Genomic DNA, 20,976 nt, shown 5'->3' with positions numbered 1-20,976 from the left:
GTATTTATTTTCAGTTTCTTTAAGAGGATAGAAAATCCATGTAACAGGGATTCATTTTATGTTAGAAAGCAGTGAGGGCGGAACTTTGGTGCTTGCTCCGGGGTTTCGGGGAGCAGTAAGTGGAGCCCACCTTCCGCTGCTTCCTCAGACACGTTCTGGAGGAAAGCAGAGACGCATCGTGTCTTCCTTACTCTGCTCTTCACCTGCTTTTACAGGTCGGTACACGGTGCTCGCACCGAAAATGTTGTTTATTGTCACCATGGTTACCCACGTTAATGTGAATGGGAGAGTTAAGGCGGTCCGCCAAAGTTATTTATATGTAAACACGGGAGAAAACCAGAGGAGTGTCCCGCGCGACCGCACCGCGAGCCCGCTCGTTAGGTGGAGCGCTCGTGAAGCAGAGTCAGTGCGCTCCTATGCTCTGTGCAAACGTGTTGTAATGCTCCAATCAAATCAGTTCTGTGAGATGTGAATGTTAATAGTTCTGTTAAAGTGACTGAGTAGATTAGCTAGTGTAACACAAGCACTCTGAGCAACTCTGTGTAGCTAACAGAGGCATTCATGGGTTGATTAAACAAGCTGTGTTTCATGATGCACTAAATAGTGATTTTGCCAGTAAATTACTGGAGGGAACAAATGTAATGTATTTACCAATGCTGTTATTGAATAGAACTGTTTAGCCAGTAAGACACTGCAGAAGACAATGTGATGTGTTTATTGATATGATAAAAGGATGTAGCTGTTATGGAAAGAAGTGTGAACTTGAGAAACTGAACCAGTTAAAAAGAGTATATTTCACTGATGTTGTGAAATAAGTAAATGTAATTGATGTGAATGAGGAACCAGCTGAACAGTATATTGAAAGCTCATGTTTAGTGTTTTATAGCATTTATTTGTGTGAAATAAATCAGACTCAGACACGTTCTGGAGGAAAGCAGAGACGCATCGTGTCTTCCTTACTCTGCTCTTCACCTGCTTTTACAGGTAACATATTTGTCATCGAGGTCTTCATCCTTGGGACCCGTAACATAGTAACTTCTTCATTGTTATACTTCTATAGTTTTCCCATTTTGTGAGCTGTGGATGTGGAAAGTGTCTCAGTGACACATCCACATGAAAACGGCGTTACCTTCGTTCATTTGCACGTCAAATGAACGAGCTGTTTGGACTTTAACGTCACAGCTGATGCTTCGATACTCGAACTCAAGAGTTCAGCTTCCACTCAGAGGTACAAGTACACACAGCAAAGATAAACGTGTACACAAGGTGGAACCCACAAGTGCACAGCTCCAACCAGAGATGGGCAGTAATCCGATTACTTTTTTCAAGAAACGAGTAAAGTGAGGGATTACTATTGCAAAAAAGGTAATTAGATTACTGTTACTTTCCCGTAAGCACGCTGCGTTACTGCGTTACTAAAACCGCAGCTGTGTGCAGATGAACAATGGATAATCTATCGAGTGTGGAGAGAGTGTGAGCGTGCAGCGTTTAAAGCGTGGAAGCACTGACCTTACTTTGAGTTTGACTCTGTAAAAAGTGACAGAAACATTAGCATCCGCTGTTCACTGCGTGGGAAGACAACATGCTCACTCACTATGTGTTAATGGGCATGCTTATTTATAACTTTGATAAAATGTCATAAAAATAATTCCATGCCAGCTCACCATTGGTGATCAGGTAGTTTCTGTTCCAGTTCCAGTCCCATAAATCATGAAGCTTGCTGCCAGAAAAGCTTCAAATCTCCTTTGAAAGCTGTTTGTGGTCTTGATTGTGGGAGCTTCAGTTGTCTGACTCCAGCTGCCACACAGTGCTCACTGATATCATTTGCAAAAACCCCAGTGTGACAATATTTATCAGTGAAGCAGAAATCAGGAAGTGACGACTTTTCTTTGAACATTTGCTAAGGCTAAGCTGTGCTTTCTACCACAGTTGGGAATTTCCTGGTTTACAACAAATTATTGTGTCAACACCGCATAAGATTTCAAACTACAGGAAAATCACTGGAGTTATAAGAGGCAGACAACGACACACACACCACATGCATGCTGTTGCTATTTATTGTGGATTAACCTGTCAAGGGCAAGAACAAAATAATTCTGCCTCAAATACAGGAAATCATAGCTTTCCTGTATTTCCTCCATTGTTGGCATGCTGGTTAGTGCTGTTGCTCCACAGTAAGAAGGTCCTGGGCTAAATTATCCATGAATGTAAACGGCTGTGTGTTTCTATCTGATAGACTGGTGAGCTGTCCAGGGTGTACCCTGCCTGGTAACCTATCACTTCAGGGTTATTTCCCAGCCCTGCTGCAACCAGGATAGAGATAGGAGGATGGTAGTTGTTGTAGACCCATTCAATTTCAATTGAAGGATTAAAATGTTCCAGGAGCTCAACTTACTCCATCTGAACATGTTTCAATCGTGTTTTATGAACACAACATGCAGCTTTACTGAATATGAAAAGGTTGTGTTGATTTAACTCAGGTGTTTAAGTTTCTGCCAAAGCAAAACCTTTGTGTGCAACCAGTGTCCACTATTGAATCAAGTAAATCCAACATGTTTTTGTCAGTGCAAGAAGGAGTTACGGTGCCTGTATTCCTGCACAATATTGTCCCGGGAGGGAGAAAACCTTTCTGGTGAAGTTTTGGTTGATTTTTGGGTTTTGCTTGACACTAGGTTGAATTTATCAGTGAGGTTTGGATTGTTTTCTTTCTCTAAGAGAGAGAAAGATGGTTTTATGCTTGGACATGTTTGCAATGGGCCCCAGTATTTGTTACTTTATTAGAATTCTATTGGTTGCGTTTGTTTGTGCTTTTGTTACAGTGCACTGAGATAAGAACATCTGAGAGGTGTGATCCACCGGTGGTGATATTTTGGTATTTTGTGAGTTCCCGATTTAACAAATCAGCTCTTTAATCCAGACCTGAGAGGTTGAACTTTAAAGCGCTATAAAATATTCTTACTGGAAACAGTGGCAAAGTGTTTTTCTCCATGTATTTGTATTTTGTATTTATTTGTATTTAAGTATTTATTGTCATTGTCAGAGAACAATGAAATTGCGTTTGGGGCTTCCATACAACCCGTAAATAAAATAATGAAGAAAATAATAAATACCCCTTAAAACCCAAGTGTAAATATTTAACCCAGTGTGACTCCAATGCAATAAGACAATCCTTAGCAACAACATGAGAACATGACAAGTAATGTTCGTAGGAATTCAGACAAAGACCTGAGAAACATGACAAAGTACAACAATGCAACCTATTCAATATTATTGTACTGTGAGATATGATATCAGATATGATAGTTATCTATTTAAGAAAGAGGGGGGGCAGGAGGGGGGGAGAGAATAAAGATATGATGCACCAATGCAGACCAGTTCATTGCTATTAAGAAGTTGGATATGGTTATTGTCCGTGAGAGGGGGGCAGAGAGTTCAGGAGCCTCACAGCCTGTGGATACAGGCTGTTGGCCAGTCTGGATGTTCTGGCCTGTATAGACCTGTACCTTCTCCCTGAGGGCAGCAGATGGAAAAGGTGGCGCGCAGGGTGATGTTGGTCCCGCAGGATACTGTGCACCCTCCTCAGACAGCGAGTGGGGAAGATATTACTGATCTCTGGCAGACTTGTTCCAATAATTCTGCCAGCTTCTTTCACCACCCGCTGGAGTGCTTGCTGATCGGCCTTGGTGCAGCTGGGGAACCACACTAGAAATCCATACATCAGAACGCTGCTGGTGGCACAGTTGTAGAAGTTCAACATCAGAGATCTGGGAATGTGTGCGCTCCGCAGTCTCCTCAGGTAGTAGAGGCGCTGTTGGGCCTTCTGTGCAACTGAGGTGATATGGTTGCCCCAGGACAGGTCCTCGGTCACAGTTACCCCCAAGAATTTAAAACTGCTCACCCTCTCCACCGCCTCACTGCCAATGAAGAGAGGCAGATGGTTGTTATGACCCTTCTTCCGGAAATCTACAATGATCTCCTTGGTCTTTTTGGTGTTTACGACCAAGTTATTGTCGTGGCACCATGACTCTAGTTGTTGCACCTCTGTCCTATAGTTTGTCTCATCGTTGTTGGATATAAGTCCGAGCACTGTAGTGTCATCGGCAAACTTAACAATGAGATTGGACGCGCAGGAGGAAATACAGTCATGGGTGAAGAGAGTGTATAGCAGAGGGCTCAGAACACACCCCTGAGGGGCACCGGTGTTGACCACAAGGGTGGAAGAGGTGTTCTTACCCACTCTGACACTCTGTCTACGGTTAGTGAGGAAGTCCACAATCCAGTTGCACAGAGAGGAGTTAAGTCCCAGTTGGTGGAGTTTGGGACGGAGTTTGTATGGCCGGATGGTATTAAAAGCCGAGCTGTAGTCTACAAAGAGGAGCCCTGCATAGGTGTTCCTGTGTTCCAAGTGCTTCAGTAATGTGTGCAGCACTGTGGCGATCGCATCCTCGGTTGACCGGTTCTCCCTGTATGCAAACTGGTGCGAGTCCAGGGATGGTGGAAAAGCAGCTCTGATGTGTTTAATGACCAGTCTCTCCAGGCATTTGGCGGGAATGGGGGTGAGTGCCACAGGTCTGAAATCGTTCAGACATGTGACATTTGACTGTTTTGGGATGGGAACGATGGTTGCTGCTTTGAAACAGGATGGTACCAGTGAACAGGACAACGAGGTGTTATATATATAGGTGAAGACGTCCGCCAGGTCCGCAGCACAGTCTTTTAGCACCCGGCCCAGCACTCCATCTGGCCCGGCCGCCTTCCTGGTGTTAATGCTCCGGAACACACGCCTCAGCTCATGAGTGCTCAGGACTGGAGCAGGATCGGTTGAGGGGAGAGGGGACAGGACAGGGTCGGTGTTCTCCCTATCAAAACGGGCATAAAAGAGATTTAGATCCTCAGCCAGAGTAGAACTGTCGGCTGAGGGTGATGGTGTTCTCCTTTTGTAGTCCGTGATAGCCCTGATGCCCTCCCAGACCTGCCTTGGGTTTGTGTTGTTCTCAAACCTGGCCTCGATACGCCTCCTGTGCTGCTGCTTGGCAGTCTTGATGCCTCTTCTCAGGTTGGCCCTGGCAGCACTGTATGCCTCCTGGTCCCCGGATTTGAAAGCGTTGTTCCTCGTTCGAATAAGTTGTTGAACTCCGTGTGTCATCCAGGGTGGATTATTAGGGAACACACGGAATCGTTTCCAAGTTGTTACATTGTCCACACAGAAACAGATGTAGTCCAAGACAGTGGAGGTGTAACTGTCCAATGCGACACGATTGTCAGTGTCCTGCACCTTGAATACATCCCAGTCTGTGCAGTGGAAACAGTCCTGAAGCATCGGAATAGCATCCTGCGGCCATGTTCTCACGGTTTTGGTTGTAATCCCAGTGCTCTTGATCTTTTGTGTGTATATTGGGTGTAGCAGAAGGGAGAGATGGTCTGACAGACCCAGGTGGGGATAAGCCTGGGCTCTGTATGCATTCGCCATGTTAGTGTACACCTGGTCCAACGTTCTATCTCCTCTGGTAGCACACTTCACATTACGGTGGAAATTGTGAAGTACAGATTTCAGGTCCGCGTGGTTAAAATCCCCAGCCGCAATAAAGACACTGTCCGGGTGTGCTGCCAGGCTGTTATTGATGCTGCTGCTCAATTGTGCTAACGCTAGCTTAGCATTAGCATCTGGTGGAATGTAAACAGCGCAGATGTAAACGGCAGAAAATTCCCGAGGGAGATAGAATGGACGGCACTTTAACACCAACAGTTCTACCTCTGTACTGCACAGTCTTTCCGTTACCGTGACGTTCGTGCACCAAAAGTTGTTAATATAGATGCACAGCCCCCCGCCAGTCTTCTTACCCGAGTCCGCAGACCTGTCGGCTCGATAGGCGGTGCGGCCTGCTAGATCAATAGCCGCATCGGGAATGGCGCTGTCCAGCCAGGTTTCAGTGAAAATCATGCACGAACAGTTATTAAAAGTCCGTCAAGTGGCGATCTGCAGTCGTATTTCATCCAGTTTGTAACGGATTGAACGGGCATTGGAGAGGAATATGGTCGGGAGTGGTGGTTTAAACGGACTAGTCTTTAGCCGTGCCCACAGGCCTCCCCGCCTGCCTCTCTTCTGCCTCCGCTCGCAACGTCTCCTCCTGCGGCTTGCTGTTGCGGGTAGCCCCGGGGGTTGCTTAACGATCTCCGGGGGGTTGAGATACTCGGATGTTAGTTGAAGATCTAACATCCGAGTATCTCAAATGATTATAATGGGCTTGGGAGAAATTCACTTATATGTGACATTGATCACATGAGAAGTCCTGAGCCTAAAAGGATTGCAGCGAGTCAATCCAGTCCAAAAACAAGGAGCTGTTTTCCTTTAAAATGATGACGTCATCTTGCTGGTGATGGAGGCTCGAATAGGCTGCGCGTGAGACTCCATTATCAGCAATATCTGGTATGAATGTGTGTGGATGTAAGCATGTGACTGGACTGTGACGGACTGACGACTAAAAGTTTAACTGACTTGATACTGAGACAAAAACGGTGCCGACTTTAGGATTAGTGAATGTCCACAACAATTCACCCAGCCTGTAGAAGAAGGGTGGAGGTTTTGTCTTGCTTTGTTTTTGCAGGAGCAGAAGGATGACAGAGACTAAAGGGGGAGGCTGTAGCTTCACATGAGTGTGAGCTGCAGACTGAACCCTTTGGTTGCTAATGTTGAGTCACTGATGTTTGCATTAAGAAAATTGTGTTTTATTAACTGTGTTTTAATTAAGGTATCACATTATATTGTTGGGAATGTTAAATGCTAAAGTGAAGAAAAGCTTTGATTTCACTCATGACTGAACATGTTATTATTAACCACAGCAGGCCACTGTAAAGAGTCAATTAACTGTTATAGAGGAAAAAAAGGCCAAAAACTCTGTTAATACCTATGAATAACAGGGAATGATAGACTTGTCACATTCAAAATAGAGATATGTAATAACAAACACGGGTCCGTGTCATTTAGGTTCTCCATTGAAATAGTCAATCATTTAGAAAAGTAGAATATATATATATATATATATATATATATATATATATATATGTGTCTCAACGCTGTTTCTCAATAATATTAAAAACCTAAAAACTATTGTTGTGGAAGATAGAAGTCACTGTGACAGCCCTCTGACTGTGGAGGACGTTTGTAATCCTATTTCTGCACTTAAGGCCAACAAATCTCCCGGCACAGATGGTTTAACTGCAGAGTTTTATGAATCATTTTCTAATCTCCTGGCTCCGTTCTTACTGCAGCTTTTCATAGGAAGTGTAGAGAATAACATCCTCCCTCCTACTCTTACTCAGGGTCTCATAACACTTATTCCAAAGCCAAACAAAGACTTACTTCTTATTGATAATTGGAGACCCATCTGTCTGCTCAATGATGACTATGAGATTATGGCTTTAGTACTTGCTAACAGAATGAAAGAGTTCTTGGACACAATTATCGATGAGACACAATCAGGCTTTATGAGAAACAGACACATTTCTAAGAACATGAGACTGGTTTTAGATCTACTTGATTACTCTGATTTGGTATCTGACTATAGCTTCATTCTCTTCCTGGATTTTTAAAAGGCTTTTGATACAATTGAACATCAATTTATTTTCCACTCTTTGGAAAAATTTGGCATTTTTCTGTAAAGCTATCAAAACCTTGTACACGAATGGCAATAGCTCAATTAAAATGATTAAGACTCCACCCCGAGATTTGACCTGTTATACAAGGAATCAGCACAGCTGATAAGGAGCTCATCATCAGCCAGCTAGCAGATGACACCACACTCTTCTTGAAGAATGCAAATCAAATCCGTCCAGCCCTTAGTGTTATTAGTGATTTCTCTGAGGCATGTTAATACTTTTAGCTATTTTATATCCATAAATGTAAGTTTATTAATAAAACACCATATTTCTGCCGTTTTATAAGGATATGAATTGTACATACAATCAATTTCAGACTCAACCAACAAAAAGCCTCTCAGAACAATATTTATATTGTAACAGTTGCTATTGTAATGCAGTGTATCACCACATGGCGGCGCCTCCTGTCTCACGACATGTTGTCACCCCCTTTTTGTTCTTCTTCGCACTCCTCCTGTAATGTATGCTCCCGTGTGTACGTGGACTAGTGTGCTCTTTAGTAATGTGTGGTAGAGGTAGCATTTTTATTTTTGATATTGTAAATAAATGAGTACTTTTTGGAAAGTCAGAAGCTGTTGCTCATTTGCTATCCACCTGCACACCTCCGCGGCTGGCTTCATCTCCACTGCACGTTACAACTGGCGCCCGAACTTTTTCCCCTTGGACTTCAGACGATTTTTGCATCCCGCCGAGGATTCTTCTCTTCTAGCACTTGAACTGTCTCGGAAATCCCCCCCAGTTTTGCGGACGCTCGGACGTTTTCTCCAGCCATGGCTGCAGCCTCAGCTCAGGTGGGACCCGAATAATTTCTGGATACCGTGGTGTGCCGCTGCTCCGCTTGGGAGAAAGAAAAAGAGAGAAGCTGACTCCGCGACGCGAATGGACTCCGTGGATTTGTTATTTGTTGTTGGTTTCGTCTTCTAAGGATTAATTCTTCTGTGGAGAGCCTGGACATGAACATTTCTGCTGGCTTTTCATTCCCCTTTCCCTCTGCTGAGACTGACTGTAGCACATGTAAGTGATAGCTTGGCCGACTACAACCGTTGGTGCTGGTCTTCGGCTCAGTATAACAAAACGACTTAAAACTAATCTTGCATTGAGCTCTAGTGTTGCAGACATGCTATTGTAATAACATGGTTCTGATCACTCCAGTCTAATTTAAGTTGTTGGGCGAAATTTTATGTGGTTTTTCTAAATTTAATCTTGAACGCATTTTTGCAGTTTTGTCTTTCTAGTCTGACCTAACTGACTCTTTTACTGCTATATCAATAACTGCGCTGTGCCCTGGAGCGGCTTAATTTTTTTGAAATCGCAATGGCACACTGCCCAGACGACTCTGACTCAGACATGGAACTTACCTCGTTACCTATGTGCCAGATAGTTGAAAATGTGACTCCTAGCCTTAGCCAACAAGTGGTGGAGTTAAGAACTGAGGTGAATAAGCTTAGTGATTGTTTAAGTGACTCACTGAACATACAGCAGAGTTTACTAAGGCAGTGGGACCAACTCACAACGGGGAACTCTCCCCCTCCTGCAGTCCCACAGTCTCCTGTTTTCCCAATGGCCACATCGACACCTCATGTTCATGTGATGGACAAAACTGAACCCACCAACAGTACCAATCCGTTCCTGCCCAGCAACCCATTTCAACCTACAAATCCTTTCCTCCCATCTCACTCACTTGAACTCAGCAGCACTTCCAGAGTGATTGCGGCAGCTTTACATCACGCAAAGCTGGAGCCTCCTGTGTATGCTGGGGACGGAAAAGTGCAACCTGAGGACTGGTTAAATGCAGTTGGCACATACAAAGCCTCATTGAACCTAACTGATGGGCAATTGCCAAACGAACTGCCACACTTTCTTGCAAAAGAGCCCGGGAAATGGTTCAAGGCACTGAGCTCCCACATCACATCATGGGCTCAATTCTGTCAACTGTTTAAGACAGTTTTTCTGCCCTCCGACAACCAAGAACGCATCCTGAGAGGAATTTTGGATCGTGTTCAGGCTCAGGACGAGCCGCTCCCAACCTTTGTCGCCCACATGTTGAGTGAGTTTGACAAACTGAAGAGCCCCCCACCTGAAAAAGACAGAATTGACCTAATTAGTAAACATGCTCTCGAAAAATACAGAGTTGCCCTGTATGGCGCTAATGTCACTTCTGTAATGGACCTGCTGCTACGTGCTCATGAGCTTCACTCAGTGCTTGGACCACAAAGACCACAGCCTGCTTTATGTAGCAAAGACAACTATAAGCCTGAACCTTACTGCTTCAAATGCTCTCAGCCAGGGTTCACTACACGCACCTGCCCAAACTGTAACACCCAACCTCATTTGCCACAACGAGCCTCGAACACCGCTAGGCATGGCCCAGTCCAGCCATTGCCAGTACCTGGCCCCTCTGACCCTGGCCATGAAAAGGTGGAATTAAGCAGCACCACATCCCAGCCACAATACAGGCAGTCGGGAAACTACAGGGGGGGGAGGAGGACATTTCACAGAGGCCAACCTTCCCCCAGTTACTAACGGAGCCTCACACGCCCGATTCACTACAGGGTGGACACAGTCTTGGACACTTGGAAGACAATTTTTCACAAGTCCACTGGAATACCCCACTAAGAACGAAAGTGAACTTCAATGCTTCATCTGTGGATGCTACCCTCGACACGGGTGCTTCCCTCTCGGCTGTACGAACAGATCTCATTCAAGTAAATGACTCTTACCCTAGAAACCCAAGTGAGTGGAATGGTCCTGCAGTTAACCTCGCCAATAATGCTCCCTGTATCCCTGTTGGTGTTATTTGGCTCAATATTGGATTCATGAACAAGAACTTTTACCAGCGTTTTGCCATAATACCAGATTTGTCCTCTCCTTTTATTCTGGGAATGGGTTTTATGGCAAGAGCTTCTGTTTCTATTCACATTCCTACTAGAACAGTCTACATTGAGGACATCCCCTGCCCACTCGCAGACAATGAAGAGGACCTTCAAAATGATTACTCACATTCACCTGGAACACTGATGTCTTTGGACTTGGTTCGCTCAGACTTAACAGCCAAACTGTCTGAAGCAAGTCTCTCAGAGAACAACAAGGATGCTTTACTAAATCTGCTCAGCAAGTTTAGCTCCTTGTTTGATGGTCAACTTGGTCGAACGGCTCTCACTGAGCACGCCATAGAGACTGGCAATGCAACACCTGTCAAACTCCCACCCTATCGCACGTCACCTGCTAAGAAACGTGTGATTGAAGAACAAGTGCAACAAATGTTGAAGGACAACATCATTGAACCTTCCACAAGCCCTTGGGCAGCTCCTGTAGTCATTGTAAATAGAGCGGCCACGGAACCAAGGTTTTGTGTGGACTTTCGAGGGCTCAACCAAGTTACCCGAAAAGACTCTTATCCCCTGCCTCGTGTAGATGAGTCTTTGGACTTTCTGGCAAGAGGAAAGTTTGTCTCAACATTGGACTTAGCGCGAGGCTATTGGCAGGTTGCTGTAGCAGAGGACTCGAAGCCTAAAACTGCCTTCATCTCTCACTGCGGTCTCTTCCAGTTTCGGGTGCTGCCCTTTGGGCTCTGCAACGCACCTGCAACTTTTCAGAGACTCATGAACTCTGTGCTTGCTGGCCTCATTTACAAAATGTGCGCAGTCTACCTGGATGACATTTTTATCGCCTCACCTACCTTTGAACAGCACTTAGTGGATCTTGAGGAGGTGCTGGGCAGACTCCAGGCTGCTGGCTTGTCATTGAAGCTCAAAAAGTGCCAATTCTGCCTCGATGAATTCACCTTTCTCGGGTACCGCATCACATCATCAGGTGTTAAGCCCGATCCGGACAAAGTAAAGGCGGTTAAGGAGTTTGATACCCCAACCTCAGTGAAACACGTCCGTCAGTTCCTTGGCTTGACTGGCTATTATCGACGCTTCATTCAGAATTATGCCCGCCATGCCGAACCTCTTCACGCCATCACCAGAAAGGACAATGCTTTCCACTGGGACGACAGCTGTCGAAGGGCCATGGACACTTTGAAGGATCATGTCACATCAGCCCCGATCCTGTCATTTCCAGACTTCAACCGTCCCTTTTCCATTCACGCCGATGCATGTGACATTGGTCTTGGGGCAGTGTTGATGCAAAAGGATGACATGGGTCGTGAGTACGTTGTGGCTTTTGCTAGTCGCTCCCTTCACAAAGCTGAACTCCCCTACTGCACTTCAGAGAAGGAGTGCCTCGCTGTGATATGGGCTCTGGAACACTTCCGCCCATATGTTGAAGGTGTTCATGTTACTATCTTCACTGACCACAACAGTCTCAGGTGGCTCATGTCTCGTCAAAACCCAACGGGCCGACTCGCCCGCTGGTCACTTCGTTTGCAGGACTTTGATTTCACAATAGTGCACAAACCTGGTGCACAGAACAAAGTTCCCGACGCACCCTTTGCCTCTGACCTGTGACAGGCCGACTGATCTTTTACCAGATCATGCTGTTATGGGCAGCCTGAACATTCGTACTCTGCCCCCCGACATTCTGGCTGACCGTTCACAATTCAGACAGCTGCAGTTAGACGATCATGTTACAGGTCCACTCCTCAGAGACATTGAAGCAGACTCTCTGAACAGCTCGGACAATGCCACCTTGTTACAGTATGTTGTGTATGACTCTCTTTTGTATCACAGAGAACCCAAGTCCACATGTGCTTTGCACCCTTTGAAAGAGCTGAAACTGTTTGCCCCTACTTCCATGAGAGGCACCTTGCTGGACTATTACCATGACCACCCCACAGCAGGTCACTTGGGTGTTTCTAAGACATTGGCTAGACTGCGTTTTAGGTTTTTCTGGCCCAAAATGGCAGCTGATGTGAAACGCTATGTGATTTCATGCTCAGTGTGCCAACTCACCAAGCCAAGTCAGAAAAAAGCAGCCGGTCTTATGGTTCCCATTGTCCCCCAGAAACCCTGGGAGTATGTGGGTGTGGATTTTGTTGGGCCACTTCCCCGCACCCCCACTGGTAATGCTTATTTGATCGTGTTTGTTGACTATTTGACTAAATGGGTTGAAGCCAGTGCTGTCAAAGAAGCTACATCTCAGGTAGCAGCTGGTAAATTCGGCACTGACATTTTTGCTAGGCATGGTACACCCACTTACCTCATTTCTGACAGAGGGTCTCCTTTTGTGAGTGAGCTTTTTGAACATGTTGTTTCTGCCTTAGGCTCGGTGCACAGACTCACTACGGCATATCACCCTCAGACAAATGCTACTGAACGCGTCAACCGGACTCTGAAAACTGCAATCCGCGCTTATGTAGGTGATAAGCACACATCATGGGACAAGTTTCTCCCTCAGATTTGCTTTGCTCTGCGCACCGCCTCCCATGACAGTACAGGTATGACTCCTGCCATGATGCTTTATGGTCGTGAGTTAGACACCCCGCTTGACCTTATCACTCAGCCTTCTACAGCAGGTGTTGATGAACCGGGTGTGCCTTACCCTGAGACTCTGAGAGCCTCCCTGCAGGAAGCTCACGACCACGCCAAAGCAGCTTTGGACTATAGCCATGACAGACAAAAACATTACTATGACTTGAGACATCGACATGCCACGTTTCGTGTTGGTGACCTTGTGAGAGTTAAGACGCACCCCAGGTCAGACGCTCAGTCTAACTTTACTGCTGTTAGGAAAAATGTTCTAAAACACTTCTTCAGTAAAGACTCAGAGAAGAGAAACACACAGAACTTCTTGCTAGCAAGGGCAGCCTCTACTCTAAGAGACTCCAGTGAGAGAACTGCCCCGGTCTTTATTTATACTCCATTGAGCGTGCGTGTGTGTGTGTGTGTGTGTGTGTGTGTGTGTGTGTGTGTGTGTGTGTGTGTGTGTTGATCAAAGGGTCATATAACATGAAAGCACAAAAGGTACATCCTTTGTCATGCACTTCATAAAAGAAGTTTGTTCTGACGTATTCAGAGTTGTGTATCTAAATACAGGATTCACTCGCACATCAAAACAGGAAACTCAGTGTTTTAGAGTCTCCACTCAGCACACAACAAACTCCAACACATCTCATTCACTCGCACACTTAAAATGTTGTCTAATCTTCATGAGTTATTTTGTGTTTGTATTAGTAGGGTTAATGCATGTTCTGTTTTTATGTATCCTTTCATGTACCTTCCCCCCTTTTTTCTGAAACAAAACTCTGTTCACTCCAAATTTTGTTTCAGAAACATCTAAATGAAAAACTCTGTCATATTCAGGCACAGCTAAACCCCAAATGCTTGCAGGTTACCATCGGCAACCACACTGTGTGTTGTTAACCCCTTCTACAAATGCCCTCTCTTAATGTGTAACACTTTGTGTATGATTTTTTTTTTTTTTTTATCTCTGGTGCATATTATCTGTATGTGTCGTGTCACTTTCCATTTTTTTCTAACAGTACACTTGCATACCTCAGTGCTTGTCTTCCTCCCCCTTTTGTGGTGGTCTGGACACTGTATCAATCCTCCACTTCCAGGCAGTCGCTTGTCTCCCCGAATTCCTTAACCTAATTTGATTGCCCACACTAAAACAGCAGCCTCAGTCCTCCTCTGCTCCTTTCCTTCTCTCCCACTTTTCAGTCCAATGGCAGTCAGCTTTTTCAGCTTTGTCCCGTGTCTCTCTCTTTGTCCCACTGTCTCTTTTATTGCCATCTCACTCCAAACATGGCAAATGTCAAACTCAGACAGTCTTCTCAAAAGTCCTTCACACACAATGAGGTTCCAGCTGGCTGGAAACGCATCTCCATCCATCCAATCTAGATGGTGGTTCTTCTTTTTCTGATGCCGTTTGCCCACAGTGCTGCTGGACCTCTCTGCTCAGAACTCTGGTATTGTCTCTTGGACTCCTGTCCACTGTTGATGTTCTGTTTCAAATATTTTTATTGAGAGCAAGTATTCTGATTGTAGTTTTTACAAATTGACATAACATAGCTTATGCTCCTTTTTTTCTCTAAACTAACAAGGCAAATAATTAAACAACACCAACAAAAAAAAAAAAAAAAAAAAAAAAAAAAACCCGCAGTCACCCATAAGGGGTCCCAATACCCCGGCTGTCGGCAAAAGGGAAGAGAAACAAGTAAACAAAGTTTTATATTTTCCCAAGGTATATAAGTAAAGGGTGCCAGATTAATTCAAAATCTTTTACATTGTCATTCATACTATATCTTATTTTTTCAAGGTGAAGAGTGTTTATAAGTTCAGTAAGCCACATTTTTAATACAGGAGTCTCATTGCCTTTCCAAAGCTGCAGGATCAATTTCTTTGCAATAATCAAAGCATATGCCATAAACCTTTTTTGAGAGTGTTGTAAATTTTGTGTTTCGTTGGAAATCCCAAAGATGATTACTGTCGGATTTGGTTCAATCTTACTTTTAAAAATATTAGACATATAAGTAAAAATATCATACCAAAAACCCTGAAGCCTTGGACATAGTGCAAAACAATGTAACAGATTTCCATAGTGTATCTTGCATTTTTCACAGAGGGGGGAACACTCTGGATACATTTTGTGAAGTTTTTCCCTTGAATAGTGTAGTCTGTGTATAATTTTGTACTGAATTAAACAGTGACAGGAATTAATAAAAGGCGTATTTATGTTGTGTAAGGCCTCCTGCCAGAAATCTTCTGATAGGAGAGTCCCAAAATCTTTTTCCCACTCCTCTTTGATTGAAGTAGTTGAAGGTATACTCATCTCCTGTATTGAATTATAAAATAATGAAATTCTCTGTTCAAACCCCCTTCCATCACTAAGACATCTGTCCAAAGGATCGGACGATATGTTTTCAAATTGTGGCAGGTATGTACGGATATAGTCTCTTAGTTGAAGATATCTAAAAAAATGACTGTGAGGCAATCCAAATCTATCTTTTAAATGTTGGAATGACATAAAAGTATCATTTAGGTATAAATCTTTTAATTTACAAATTCCCAATTCCTGCCATATATTGAAAGCTCCGTCTACACATGATGGAAGGAAAGAGGGGTTAGCTGTAATGGATGTACACATTGATAGTTTTTTCAATTTGAAGTGCTTAATTATTTGTCTCCAAATTTGTACGGTATTATAAATCACTGGATTCGAATTGTAATATGAGTTTGTCAAAAGAATAGGAGAGAGTAGTATTCCACCAACACAGTAAGGAAGGCAATCCTCCCGCTCCATCTGTAAGCCGTTAGGGAGTATTGCTGTGTCATCCAATAGAAGGGAAATTATTCTTAAATTTGATGCCCAGTAGTAGTACATAAAGTTAGGTAGTGTAAGTCCACCAAGGGATCTATGTTTGCAGAATAGATAAATTGGTGCATTTGGTAGCTGTTATTGTCTCTCTCTCTCTCTTCATGTGTGTTTCTCTGGTGAAACAATAGTTTTGTGTTAATGTTAGGGCTGCACGATTTTGTATAAAATGAGAATCACGATTTTTTGGCTTAGAATTGAGATCATGATTCTCTCATAACAATAAATAAACATAAAACAACAAATGTCTCACGTTTTGTTGTTGCAGCAAAATGTTGTCCTGCTTGAAATTCCGTCTCCACCGTTGCTCGACGCTGCGTGTACAGAGCAGGTAGTGCAACAATAGAAAAATAGTTGCGGGACGGCACTGTGTAGCGTTTGTCTAGGGTGTTGATCGTTTTCCTAAATCCCTCGTTTTGCACAGTGTTGATGGAGCCATATCTTTGGTCAGGTGATAAGTGATAGCCTCCGTAATGTCTTTGTGCCTGCGGGAGTTCGACGTGTATAGGGAAGCGCTGTATAAGGTTCCCGTTATTAATGTTTGGGTGGTTGACCGGGACGGATTTTCTCCTGTCACTTTCTCGTCATCCCTGACGTGCTCTCCGTTGTTTTTTCCCTGCTAATTTTAGCATCACACGGCACAGCTTCTGTATCACGTGGTATAAGGCTCCGCCCTTGGCATTTGTTGAGCAGGAAGAGTGGGCGCTTGTTTTCATGCAGAGTACGTCCCGAGTCAAAATGTGAAGTTTTACAAATCACCACTTCTTTAGTGAATATCATTTCAGTCTCAGACAATCTCGTTTCTCTTACAGAGGTTGAATGCACCTTCTGCGGATGGCGGTACCACACAGTGTGCGTGGACTTCCCCTGCACAGAAGGCAACTACAAATGCTGTGAATGCTAAATAAACAGAAACAAATGATCCCTGTTGTCTTTGCTTGATGATTGGTTTGAGTCTTGACAATCCACATTGCTGGCGTTGCATCTTTCAATGGCAGCAATGGCAGGTATCAGTGCTCAAAGCTTTTGTGTTTGTTTCCAACAAGTTGCCCACCTCGGGAAACAAAAAGGTGTTCTTTTACTTGTCAGATGAACATATGAGACACTTTGACTCTTCAGTGCAGTGTGGAGCCTAACAAAGATCTGTTTTGTGTCCCAGCTGATCAGCAGGAGGAGGAGAGTCTGACGGAGCAGCAGAGGAACATTTTCAGCTACTTGGACTCAGCTCAGCCACTACAGAGGAAACAATGAGCTCAACACAGAAGGTGACAGACAGAGCAGGACCATATGACCAAAGATATTTATCACCATATACATTTGAACATTTGCCATAATGATGTAGCTGACGATAGAATTGACACCAGACAAAATACTTTACAGCTGCACAACTTTATTAAAAAGCCATCAATGTATTTTCACTGAAACAAGCAGCTGTTGTTTATGTGCATTAAAGTTATATAAAAATGTAACAGTGCAAATGCAAATTGCTCGCTGACAGTTTAACCAAAAGGCGTTTCCAGTGGAAACTGGCCGACACATCCTGAGCATAACCATGTATAATATCCACTAAACTTCAGAAGAGGTTATACAGTCGTGGCCAAAAGCTTTGAGAATTGCATAAATATTGGAACCTGGAGAAGTTGCTGCTTAAGTTTTTATAATAGCATTTTGCCTGCACTCCAGAATGTTATGAGGAGTGATCAGATGAACTGCATCGTCCTTCTTTGCCATGAAAATGAACTTAATCCCCAAAAAGCCTTACCACTGCATTTCATTGCTGTCATCAAAGGACCTGCTGAGACCATTTCAGTGATCGTCTTTGAAGGAAACTGTTTCCAGGGCCTACTCCGTGGATCGGCTTCCTCCGAGGCGTGGACGTCTATCAGCAGAGAATGTACCTTCACCTATCAGCAGAGAATGTCCCTTAGTCTGTAACACAGTCAAATATATTCTCAAGTAATATTCAAGCATGCCATTCAGCGTGTTAGTACGAGCAGCTCGGGAGCAGCTTGGGAGAACAAGAAAACAGAGACTGCTTTAGATTGTCTTCCCAAAGTGACTCAACTTTATTCACAAGTACAACAGTTTATATAGAGGGTAAAATTCATGAGACAGCAGATTATCAGTTTAAACCAGTACAGACCAAGATAAGGGAGCGTCTTCCTGCCCTTGGGTGAAGAAGCATCCTTTGTGTAGTTTATTAGTTCAGCTACAATTGTGATTATCTCAGCGACATATTTTCAAGGCACAAAACGAAGAGTTCTTACATTAGTGAAATCTGAAACAAACCATTTGGCCTTCAACAGGCGTCTAAAAGATTAAGAAACTAATGTAGCTGAGGGAGTGATCTCTGTGGTATTTCAACCTTGTACCAGCCTGTGATTCTCACACATCAATTCTTGGGTCAAAGAGAAAAATAACTAAAACAAAAGGGGCCTTATTGAATGACAGAGTTTTCCTGCATAATGTCACTATAAAACAATATCCAGTAAATGCTCCCATGGTACTAAAATACCTAACAGTCTTCTTAACTCAGGTGAGAATGTTGGCGAGCACGAGGCTGGAGATCATCATGGCTGTATCCCGATTCAGGTTCTGCAGCTTTAAAGTCCTCAAGGGCCGCGTACTCAAAGACCGCTAAGGCCGAAGTGCAAGGCTCGTAGGCTCGTGAAATGGGACGTCTAGCCTCCGTCGCGCTGCCCAGGTTGCCTAGCAACCATGATACTAACAGCTGGAAACGTTTCATACAGCTTTGTTTGACAGAAATGAAGGAGAACATATTTAGTTCATTTGTTTCTACATGAGCTCTGTGTGATTTGATGAGTATCTGAGGCTGAGACCACAGGACTGTGAAACATGATTGTTGGGCTTCATTTCTGTGCTGCTGGCTCTTCCTCCTCCACTTCCTCACACACTGCTGAATTTGTTCTGGTGGATCATCAGGGCTGCAAAGCCTCACAGATGATGTGCAGCAGTGGCTCCCTCAGTCTGTCCTCACTCTGGACACTTGCAGTCGTCACACATGGAAATCAAATGCGTGATAAGCTGCAGGATTCAAACACAAGTGTAACTTATAAACACATGTTCATACTTTTATTCCACAATCAGAGAGAAAGAAACAGAGAGAGAGTGCAGGACAGACAGACAGGTGACAGTCTCAGGTGTACACACTGCTACACAACAGCACCAGAGAAGCAGGATTTAGTGTTTGTGTTATTACGAGTGTAAACAAGAAGAGTTCCCAGATGGTGCAGTGGACACATGTGTTACTGCTGTGATTAAAGCATCTTTCTTTCAGCTTAACGAGTGAACCGTCAGCTCGTTCAAACACACATTAAAGTGCGTTTGGCTCGACACCACCGAACAGAGGCAGCAATATAACACAGCTAACATTAACAGTGCAGTGAATCCTGCTTGTGCCGTGATGTTCAGGACTACAAACCGAGCAGCATCACTGACTTTCAGCTTGTGTTTGTGGATATATGACTGACTTTAATTATCCACAAAATCATCACATTCTCTGTCAGATGAAGGTCGACTATTGAACGGCGTATATTTTAAAGGCTTTAAAACCAAGTTAACGCTGAAAGTACAAACATCACTAATGTCACATAACTCTGCCGACAAGGCATAGCTATGGCTATGAAATGCTCTTTGTGTATCACTTCTTCATTATGAAAGATGTCATTAATGCACTAGTAATGTCTCATCTTGAGTATTGTTCAATCATTTGGTCAGCAGCTAATAAGACAGATCTTAACAGACTTCAGTTAGTCCAGAATAAGGCGTCCAGATTAGTGTGAAGATGTTCATACTATACTAATATTGATAAAATGCATAATAACCTTTCTTGGCTTCCTGTACAGGCTAAAATATTCTATGGCTTACTTGTAGTTCTAAATAAAGCAATTCTGTTAAACACACCACATTTATTCTGCTCAGCTGCAGTATCCAGATGAAATACATCATCATATTACACAGTTTTCAACAAGCTGCAATTTAGTAAATGCTCGAGTTAAAAGTAACGTTTTGTAAAACTGTTACATTTAGAGCAACTTTTAAGTGGAATAAGTTGCCTTAAAAAATTAGAGAATTATTCAAAACTTCAATGAACACTTAAAAGCCGATTTACAGAGCTTTTAGTTGTTGTAAATATTGTAAGACATGATTTGTTTTTGAAATTTGTGTAATGTGCCTCAATGTTATTGATATTATTATTATTATTATTGATTGCTTATATTTGAACAATTGTGAAACCTCACTGTGGATGTAAGAGTGAAATTATGTGGATATCTTGAATCCACTTTATTGTGTAATATTTTATGTGAGTATTTGACGGAAGACGAGCAACATCTGTTGTGGAAGCTAACGGGGTCCCTTTAGAATAAACAAACATATGATTTATTATCACTGAATAATTCTGTATAAATCTATACAAATTATAGAAATATGTAATAGGAACCAATAAAATAATCTAAATTATAAAAGTGTGTGTGTGTGTGTGTGTGTGTGTGTGTGTGTGCAATCAGGAGGGATGGGCATGATTTTAGTGTTTGAACAGTCATGAATTATCTTCAACAGCAGGTTGGATGTAATGTGTTAGAACTACCAGCAGGTGGGGATAAGAGACCTTTAAGGTGTTTGGTGCCACGCTCCACCTTCAGGTTTAAAACTAGTGTTAATGGAGGTTGAAGGTTGAGTTTGTTCCACGACTGCATTTCACTCACTGCCTCTGTTTGTATCTCTGTCACTGCAGGACCAACATGGAGCCAGAAGTCAGCGCTCTCAGGAGGCCGACAAACCTCACAGAAGAAAGGGAGAGAAAAAACACACCTGTGACGAGTGTGGGAAGGGTTTTACTGTGAGGGCTAAACTAAAACAGCATCAGGTCATCCACACTGGAGAGAGACCGTTCAGCTGTGACTTGTGTGGAAAGTCTTTTTCCTTCAAGCGTTCCCTAAAACAACACCAACTCATCCACAGTGGAGTTAAAGCATACAGCTGTGATCAGTGTGGCAGAGCTTTTACTCAAAGTAGCCACTTACAGAGGCATCTAGTTAC

At 43.5% G+C, this 20,976-nt stretch overlaps 1 protein-coding gene and 1 long non-coding RNA gene across 3 annotated transcripts; both read left to right on the top strand.

Moving 5' to 3' along the window:
* The first annotated feature begins 721 nt into the window (after positions 1-721).
* On the top strand, positions 722-20,853 carry LOC146712369 (uncharacterized). Of its 2 annotated transcripts, none has more exons than XR_014916889.1 (3): positions 722-984; positions 17,075-17,180; positions 20,672-20,853. It is a non-coding gene; the product is annotated as an uncharacterized LOC146712369 (long non-coding RNA). The 2 variants fall into 2 exon arrangements; XR_014916888.1 differs by lacking the exon at positions 722-984 and adding an exon at positions 16,144-16,636 and having other exon boundaries at positions 16,728-17,180.
* Positions 8,254-10,190, top strand: LOC146712370 (uncharacterized). Its single transcript, XM_085442175.1, has one exon. It carries the CDS (start codon positions 8,971-8,973, stop codon positions 10,177-10,179), a length of 1,209 nt encoding a protein of 402 aa, XP_085298301.1. The 5' UTR covers positions 8,254-8,970; the 3' UTR covers positions 10,180-10,190.
* Positions 20,854-20,976: the final 123 nt, after the last annotated feature.

This window comes from Copadichromis virginalis, linkage group LG3, assembly GCF_057382275.1.
Source record: "Copadichromis virginalis isolate Kocher_CV1m ecotype Utaka linkage group LG3, C_Virginalis_male_GT1.1, whole genome shotgun sequence".
In the NCBI taxonomy this organism is placed as follows: Eukaryota; Metazoa; Chordata; class Actinopteri; order Cichliformes; family Cichlidae; genus Copadichromis; species Copadichromis virginalis.
This window is presented reverse-complemented; position numbering and strand designations above follow the sequence as displayed.